The 9,660-nt window shown below is 46.0% G+C and overlaps 1 protein-coding gene across 1 annotated transcript in view; it reads left to right on the top strand.

The window, feature by feature from the left end:
- Window positions 1–4,106: 4,106 nt before the first annotated feature.
- The window catches only part of DARS1 (aspartyl-tRNA synthetase 1), a 50,484-nt gene continuing 44,930 nt past the window's right edge, over window positions 4,107–9,660 (top strand). Inside the window, exons 1-2 of the mRNA XM_083494328.1 lie at window positions 4,107–4,471; window positions 7,909–7,966. Of these exons, the coding sequence (XP_083350454.1) occupies window positions 4,400–4,471; window positions 7,909–7,966 (130 nt within the window). The 5' untranslated portion in view covers window positions 4,107–4,399. The remainder of the gene's footprint in view (window positions 4,472–7,908; window positions 7,967–9,660) is intronic.

Raw genomic sequence — 9,660 nt, 5'->3', positions numbered from 1 at the left:
TGGTCTGTCATGTCTTGTTACTTAAGTGCAATACAGCTTTCATCTGTGTATACCCAAGGGGGCCGTCCAATTGACAGCTGGTGATGTCACCCCCATTTGGCAATCCCCTTATGAATGGAGAGGGAGGGTGTTAAAGCTTTTTCAACAGGGCTTAGCGTGCTCCTCCGCCTAGTTTAACTCTGTGTAACAGATTTATTTGGACTCATCACTGTTAAGTTCACGGCAGGTAGCACCCCTATTAATTGGGTTTTTAAACAAAATATGGCTCAAAGGGCAACTGTTTCCACTTAACAGAAGGCAGAGCAGATGAACTCTGCTGCCTCCATCCATTTCCATTCCAGATTGAGCTAGTTTGAGTAAAGATCCTTGCCAGTCCCATTATTAGAGAGACTGGAGATGTTGCTTACATCATTGATTAGCTATTAAAAATGGGAAATAATGGGTGATATCCTACCAAGTTGCACTCAGAGTAAGCCCATTGAAATGAATGAACTTAAATGACTTAACCTTGCTGATTTCACTTCACCCAATCAAAATAATAGTGTGTGTGTGTGTGTGTGTGTGTATACCAATTCCCGAAAGCTGAAGTTCATATTTTTTGGTTTGGTTGTCAATGTGTTGGCTGTAGAATTGTATTGCAATTAACACCAAAATGCATGTTTATTTGGATACTGGGGGGGGGGGGGGAGAGAAGTAAAAAACTCATCAATAGGAGATATTGTAGAGGTGTGGCATTGGCACTGTGAAGGTCTATGGAAAGAAAAATGTGTTGTGTCCTATGGAGTTACGTTGTTCTAGAAACAAAGATTGCTCCATTCAAATACAGGACATCTGGGAATCGTAAACATGTTTTGTTTTTGTTTTTTGTCAAATGAGTAAGGAACAATTAAAACAGTGGCTCCTGGGAAAAACTTGAGGCATTATTTATAGCCATGGGGGGGGGGGAGAACATATTCTGCAGATGTGAGTTTTCAGGACTAAAAAAAGGGGTTTCGGTACACAGCACACATGTGCAGAATCTCACAAAACTAAACAGAGTGCAAAGGTGGGATACTACAGTGAATGGCAACAGGGAAAGCGGGTACTTGTGCTGGTGGAAGGCAGTCTTAGCTCTGTGGGACTCCATGCATGGGCACTTTGTCTGCCATTGTTTGACTAGATCGAGCCCCAGATGTTCAGTTTTAATTTAATTTACCCTTCACTGAGGTTCTATTTGACTCGAGTTTTTATGCAATTACCAAGAATTGGAAAAAAGAGTCCCCACAGCAAAAGAGACAGGACTCAGCAGATAATGGCAAATTATTTAACAACCGAATCTTGTGCTGCTGCTTTTGCTAGAATCAAGATTGTGTGTTAGCCGCAAAAGGCAATAATATCCTCTTATTCCAGGCAAGTGGAGCGAAAGCTATATTAAATAGTTAGATAGTTATTCAAAGCAGTAATATTAGAGAAAAGTGGCCTCTTCAAAAGCTCTTGGGATGAGGTGGCTATCATCCCTTATCGCCACCAGCAGCTCATTTGGTAGCGCAGACACTCTAAGTAAGGTTTCCTCCACAGAACTGGTGTCTGCTTCTGTATGCGTGAGTATGAGGGGCCAGCGGTGTAGCATGGGTTGTCAGCACCCGGGGCAAGGCAAGTAATTTGCGCCCCCTAACCCGGGGCAAGGCAAGTAATTTGCGCCCCCTAACCCCTAACCTGCCGCCGCTGCCAGCTTCTTCTTGCTGCTGCCTGGGCTGCTCTGGTGTGGTTCTCTCCCGCACTCAGCGCTGCGCTGGGCGGCCGCTGCACTGTCCCTCCCCCAGATAGTCCCTTGCTCTCTCTCCGCACCGCACGCCTGGCACCCACCCCCTCCACAGTGGGCGGTGACCCAGCGGCTCGGATCGGATTCGCACAGCCAGCACTGCAGTGAGAGAGAGTGAGCCAGGTAGGGGCAGAGAGCTGCGAGTGTGAGTGCGCCCCCCCCCAGATGTTGCGCCCGGTGCGGCCGGCCCCCCCTGCACCCCCCACGCTACACCACTGTGAGGGGCTGAGCTATACCAGATCCTATGGCCCATTGCTGCCCTGCAGGCCCATGACTAAGTCTGTTGATTTAGTAGGTCTACTCTAAATACAACTAATGTTAGATCTAACCCTTGGGTTTTATGAAATGGGTAGGGAACCTCCAGCCCAGGAGTGGATGGGGAGAGGCTCTGTCCCTGCCTTGCTTGTATTCATTGGCACCTCTCCATGCATACAAATATACATGGATGGGCACACTATAGAGTTATTGTCTGTTTATTCAGCTGGAGGTGAAGCCTGCCCTTGTGATGTTGCCCCCCCCCCTTGGTCCAAATTAATGGAACATAGGAGCAGCCCAAACGTTGAAAACGGACTGGCAGATTACCAAAGTACGCTAGGGGTTGAACCCTTACCTCAGGCTGACTCAGTAATCTTATATATCATCCTGCTATATATCATCCTGGTAAGGAGGGTTTTACCACAATGGCAGGTGTATGCGTGTTGCTGAAATTAATGGGCATTCATATCCATGTTTTAGTTTCACTTTTAAAGATATATATACACACATATGTCTGTCTTGTTGTTGCATGTTTAATTTCTTCTCGTCTTGCAGCTCTTTCAGATTCACAGCTCAATCCTACCCCTAACCCAATTCAGAAGTAAGGTCTATTAATTCAGCAGGTCTTACTCCAAGGTAAGTGGGGTTATGATTGCATAGTGGTATCAAATATTACTCTTAGAGCAGACCTGTTAAAATAAATGGACCTCAGTGGGTCTACTCTGAGTATGACTATCATTGCAGGTTATACTGTATATGCCTACTCACTGCAAATATATGCAGGCCAACTCAGAAGAAAGTCATGTTGAATTCTAGGCTCCAATCCTGTAGTTACTTTTACTTGGGAATAAGACTCAATGAAAAAGTGGCATTTACTTCTGGGTGGGTAGGTTTATCTTAGTTCACAAAATTTATATACTGTTTTGATTGCAAAACAACAACAAATAAAGAAACAAAGCAGTTTACAGTAAGAATAATGTATACAGCATTGTAAGTCATTTGTGGCAGCATACCGTATGTTTTTGTGGAGAAATAAAAAAGGTAAAGGACCCCTGGAAGGTTAAGTCCAGTCAAAGGCAACTATGGGGTTGCAGCGCTCATCTTCCTTTCAGGCTGAGGAAGCTGGCATTTCTCCAGAGACAGCTTTCCGGGTCATGTGGCCAGCATGAATGAACCGCTTCTGGAGCAACGGGAACACAGTGACGGAAGCCAGGGTGAAACAGAAACGCTGTTTACCTTCCCGCCATAGTGGTACCTATTTATCTACTTGCACTGCCATACTTTTGAACTGCTAGGTTGGCAGGAGCAGGGACCGAGCAACGAGAGCTCACACCATCATGGCTGTCAACGTTTCCCTTTTTTTAAGGGAAATTCCCTTATTCCAAATAGGATTCCTCACAAGAAAAGGGGAAAGTTGACAGCTATGCACCCCATAACGGGGATTTGAACCAATGACCTTCTGATTGGCACCCCAAGAGGCTCAGTGGTTTAGATCACAGCACCACCTGCGACCACGTCCCATTGTTGGATCAGGCCAACAGCCCAGCATCCTGTTTTCAAAGCAGCCAACTGCATAGCTCATGCATAGCATGAGACTCTTAAATCCCAGCGTCTCGGGTTCGAGCCACACGTTGGGTAGAAGGATTCCTGCATTGCAGGGGGCTGGACTGGATGAACCTCGTGACCCCTTCCAACTCTTCCGATTTATAGGAGACTGACAAGAAGCCCAGCACAAGCGCTCCTTCGATTCCTGAAGGCGGAGGGAATGCGGCTGAAAACAAATCAATAGCCGGCTTATCCTGCACTGATCTGCACAGCCCTCTTTTAAAAGCCACCCAAGTTTGCTGCCTTCACTGCCTACAGTGGGAGAGAGAGAGCAATGCAACAACCCCCCCCCCCGCCAGTTTTATCTAGGCGCCCTTTATCTTATTTTTCCTGAATTTCCCGCGCCTGCCTTTCCCCTGCGACAGGCGACTACTTCTAAGACAAGGGAGAAACGGGAGGACACATTGAGCGGAGGAACTCGGGAAAGCTCGCGAGAACGAGGCCGCTTCGCGCGATGCGTCTCCCTGAGCGAGGAGGGAGGGGTTGAATGAGCAAAGAACGGCCGGGAGCGCTGTCGCGTGACGTAGCCGCCGTGTCCTCCTGTGCGTGCTTTACGTGCCCGGAAGCAGCGTGAACGGACACGCGGAGGGACTCTGGGGAGAGCAAGTATCGGAAAGGAAAAAAGCGGGGTCGGGGGGTAGGAAAATAGAGAAAGAGAAAGGGTGGTACGGAAGCCCGTAGGGGACAAAGAAAAGAAATAAAGCGGCTCTGGCCAACTTTATTGCCGGAGGTGGCAAAATGCCCGGCGTTGCCGCCCGTAAGAACCAGGAACGGAACCGAGACAGCGCCATGGAGCAGCCGCCGGCTGATGTGGGTCTCCGAAGGGGGCGGGGTGTGGTGGGGTCTCCTACTGCTTTATTGGGAGGGGTGGGCACTGAGAGGGGGGGTTTCAAGGGGGCGGACTGCAAACTTCAAAGGCCCGCTGCCTGGTCAGAAGTCTTCCCCCCCCCCGTTTCCGTTTTCTCTCCGCTCCCCCCCAATCCCATTTCCTCACGCGAAACTCCACTGGGAAGGGCTTGGAAGGTGCCATGTTATACCTATGCACGTAACACCCCCCCCCCGCCTGCCCCATGAAGACGCTGTCAGGTAACACAGGTCTTCATAGCTCCCCGTTACGCGTTTCTCTCAAACTCCCCCCCCCCATTGTGCTGTGCAAGATGAGAGCAGCAACTTTTTTGGGGGGTTGGAGTTTCCTCACTCACACAGTGGGAGCGAACTTACTAAAAAAAAAAAAAGCACTCATCCAGGCATTTTTTAAACACTGCAGAAAGACCTGTTTGCTAGAAGCAACAGCACAATGAGTTTGTGTGTGAGCGCTTTGTCGCCAAACCTTAAATGAAACTGCTGTCAGTGGGGTGTGCATGTGCGTGGCTATTATTGTCCGTCTTCAGGTTAAGGGGTGTCTTATGGAAAGGTGAATGGAGGGGCTGTGCAATTGTTGGCACGTTCCTCAGGGTTAGGGGTGAATAGATTTCAGCTGATGAGCCGGGAGGACATCCTGCTAGGAGCAGGGTTGGACAGCGGATGCAGGATTCAACCCTGCCCTCCTGCCCACCACCACCAGTGATGTCAGTTGATGGGCGGGTGGTGTGTGTTAGGATATTTCTGGTTGACTGATACTGTTCCAATGGGAGTCTGGAGTTCGTCCAGTGACGACGTGGACGGCTGCCTGATGCCTCTGACTCCCTGGCAGTATCCCAACAACAGGTTATGGGCCTCATAGGCCAAGGTGCAGCCCCTGGGAGGCCAGGGTTGGCCCGTAGGCCAGAGCTTCTCCACCCGTGCCCTGTGGTGTCAAAACCTCTATTCTGCTCACTGAACAGGCATATGGGCCTGTTACAGGAGGCTTGCATCATAGAACAGGGTGGATACGTACACTGTACTAATGTCCTAACAAGCTGAAACATGATTAGCTTCTTGAATTCTTTATCAATGGTGATCTGTTCTGAGCACCTATATTTATTATGGCTATATCATTTTTATTAAGAAGACCTTTGAACATGAGTCCTCTAGCAGAAAATATGCATTATATAATTTGTGTTATGTGCAAATTATCTTCAGTGTCTTCTGCTTTCATAAATATCTATCATTTATATTTGTTTTCATTGTAATTATTAATTCTTGGAGCAGGCAACTGTCTCCACAGTTGATTTAACAGCATAGTCCTAACTGTGTTTACTGAGAAGTGTCCTGTTGAATTCAGTGGGTAAGTGGGATTAGTCTTGCTGCCTAAACTACTTAGTTCAAGCTCAAAAATTATTCCCAATAATGATGAGCGTCCCCTGAGAATCAGCTGCTGCATTACCTCTGTTCATGCAAATAGACTTTGAGTATCACAGCCATAAAAGGCAGCTGTACATTGCAGCTTGAATCAGCTCTTTGGTTTGTGGAAGGGTTGGCGATCCTGTGGATGCTGACACTCATGAAAGGGGGAGGAGATTTTGGTGATTCCCTTTGCAATTTGATGTTCCACCTCCCATGCTGTTCCAGAGGGTCCTCCAGTGATCTGGAGGAGGTTTTTGGGCTGTACAGGACAAAAATCAACCCCTTTCCTTCTGTTAGTAGAAAATTCCTTGCACATGATTTCTGGAGCAATTGTAGCTTGAGAAAATAAAATATATTCCATCCTTGAGTAAACTTAGCTGATAGAGTGATTGGGTAGCATTTGTAATTACATTTTATGTTCATGTCAGTGTTAGGAAAATTGGAATTGCCTAATGCAATAACTAGTTCTATCTATATATTTCCCAAGATGAGGCCATCCTAATATTTCTCTAGTGGAACTATCTTAGCCCCCCCACCCCATTGTTATTCTGGCTTGCCTATTATTGCCCACTGCGGCTGGCAGTAGAAACAACAAAGAGACTTGTGGCTTCCTAAAGATTAACAAATGTTTTTAATTCATTCCTATTGTACAAATTTATAAACAGGTTCACAATCTGAGACCATCAAAGTGATGTACAACAGGGCAAAAATAAGATTAAATATAAATTCTAGTAACACTTGAACCATTCCTACAGATGCACAGTTAATGTTTCATAATCAATTAGGTCACACCTTAGGGGAAACCATCTTAAACAGAAATGTATTCAGTAGATGCCTGAACGTCATGATGTTGGGTGTCTTAACTAATTTCAGCTGGGAATTGATTCCAGAGGGCTGGAACTGCAACACTAAAAGTCCAGTTTCTAATGTAACCAGAGCATACCTCTGGGGCATGCAGTACTCTCAGCAGCAGCCCATCTGAGAAGCGCAGTTGCTGGGCAGGGGCATATGGGGGGGTTGATCCTTTAGGTAACCTTTCTTAGCATAACCTTTTATGGACTGGATTCTTGTTTCCTGAGATACCAAGGATAGAAATTAGGATCATTTATTTATTACACAGACGGAGCCTCAAATAGTATATTGAAACATAATGAGGTTGCAGCTTTAATATTTAGTTACTGGAGTGTTTTCTTAGTCTCACATTATTAATCTGAAACTACACTAGAGTAAATGGGATGAAAAAGTTTGGAAATATAGTCTAAATTCTGGGAACACTGCATTCCTTGTATTCCCATTTGTGCACCTGTTAGGCACAAGCCTGAGTAAATAATGAACTCTGTTCCATGACTTGAAGTCTGGGTCTGGCAGATCAACTGGGATATTGAATGCCATAGTCCAATTCCTCCACGAAAAGCAATCTATTCCCATAGGTTTATAGCTGGTGGTTGCAGCTGAGTTATTTGAGCTTATATCTGTTATGGCGATGATGCATGGGAAGCATGGTGATTTCACAGTTGTCAAGGCTCAACTCATTCTGTGATAAAAGCGTAGTTTGAGAAAGTTGATCCCTAGGCTGATGTCACTCACATGATGTTTTCCCGTGTGTGTGTGTGTGTGTGTGTGTATGTGTAATGATCAGTACTAAAGGGAATGTCACGTAGCATATAGTGCTGAATTTAGCTTGTGGTGTACATTTTAAAGTAACTTGATAAAAGATGAATGCAAACTTGATGAGATGTACATATTCTAAACTACCAAAAGCAAAGTGAAAATTGGCTCTTATTTGGGGGTTCCAGTCTGTGTTTAGCACTTGGCTTCTTATATAGAACATTGCTATCCATTAAGAGCTAGCAATGCTCAAATGAAGTGTGTCATTTCAGATTTGTGCACACAACATGCAGGGGTTTTTCGTTTTTGTCTTATTTGGACTCTGACTTGGTGTAAAAGCTTTTAGCATAACACACTGTTCTTCCCCTTTATAGGATTATGCCAAGGAAAGGTATGGAGTATTGCCGCTGATCCAGTCTCAGGAGAAACCAGGTCAGTTTCAAAATTCTGGAAAGCATGCAAAAACCTATTGGGTTGTAAATACCACAATCTGCAAGATAGTACTGATAGTTGTGTCAGGTCCAATATACAGATAACCATTTCTAGCTGCAGTGGAGCCAGTCTGTCTGAGGGGGAAAAGGTAAGAGGTTGTTTCACTTCATGCTTGCAGTTAACAAAATACTGTGGAACTGCAGCTAAACACGTGACACAAAAAATCCAGTCACACTTGCTATGTGCTAAAATTCTGAGAGAACAATTGGCACGTATTAAGACAAAAATTATAGAGGCCCCTTTCTCTTTGTGAGCTAAGGAACCCTGTTTGCAGAATGCCTGTGCAAGGACTTCTGCTTGCGCAAATGGGGCTCCCCCCCTTCTTGCGACCCCCAAAATCTGCTTTGAGGGGATCAGGAGAAGCCCTGGAATAGCACACGGGAGGAGGAGAGGTGGGATTGCTGAGTCTAGCAAGCCAGAATACTTGCCATGACGGAACAATTGCCTTAGCACAACGTTAGATTCCTTCTTGAATCTTTGCTTACAGATCTAAATTTAAATGAATACAATTGGACTGACTTCTAGGCATTCATAGGATTGCAGCCATGGTTTCTCGTAAGCATACATCAAGTATGGGGAAGCCATCCAAAAGTTGTTTAACTCCCCTTGGCCATAGTGGCCAACGGTCATGGATGATGGGATTTGAAGTCCATCAACTTCTGGAGGGCTACACCTCTACTTGTTAACATCTGTCTATCTTGAGAGACAGTGCTGTGTGCCTCTGGCACCAAACTGACACCCTGAGACACAAGGCTGGGCAGTGTATATGGAGGTTCTGTGCTGCCCATACGACAAGACTTCCCTCTCAGCCTTGTAGATATGGTCAAAAGGAAAGCAGAGCAATATGTTGGGCACCATTTTAACTACAGGAGTTGCCGGAAGGAGGTGTACAAGGCCCCATCCAACCATCTTAGGGACTCCATTCCGGATTTGTGTAGGGTTTGCTCCCTAGCTTTTTAGTCTCCTGAATATGTCTCACAAGGTAGGTTCAGAGGTTTCCTTCTCCTAGATGGGCTACCTTCCCAGCTTGACGAGCCCAATTTGCCCCTCACTTCCCTCTACAGCTCATGCAGAAACCGCCTTCTTGACCTTTGAGCCCACTATTGGTCTCATCCGTTCAATCTGCTGAAGCCTGTCTTCACATGCAGGGGAAGTCCCTAACTCACTGAGGGTTTTAGAGCCATCAAATACCCTCACCTGGTTTAGCTGGCCAGTCGAAGCCATTTCCTGGGGTTTGAGCGCTGTCGCGTGCTGACGACTTCTAGGAGCCACAGGTGAGAGATGATTTCAGGGTGGGGACCAAAGGTGGGACAAACTATCCCAGAAAGAGAATGATGTGTCCCCCACCAGGGGTACTACCCCTCACCTAACACTCCACACTCCTCCTCATAAGTAATCAGATATGCACAAAACTAAGCTAATAATGGCCTTTTTTCACTTCTTGGGTGTGGCCCAGCAACTAACTTGGGCTAATAAGATAGTTTATGTGTATGTCTACAAATACATCAAGCCACTCCTACACACTTGCCAGTTTCCCGGGTAGGCATGCTTATGGCTTCAGTTCAGCCTTACAGATAAGTCCATAATAGATATTACACTACATGAATTTGTATTTGGACATAATGCCAGCCTTT

The sequence above is a fragment of the Podarcis liolepis genome (assembly GCF_965112155.1).
Source record: "Podarcis liolepis genome assembly, chromosome: 1".
In the NCBI taxonomy this organism is placed as follows: Eukaryota; Metazoa; Chordata; class Lepidosauria; order Squamata; family Lacertidae; genus Podarcis; species Podarcis liolepis.
The sequence above is the reverse complement of the archived record's forward strand: the minus strand, read 5'-3'. Positions and strand labels throughout refer to the sequence as shown.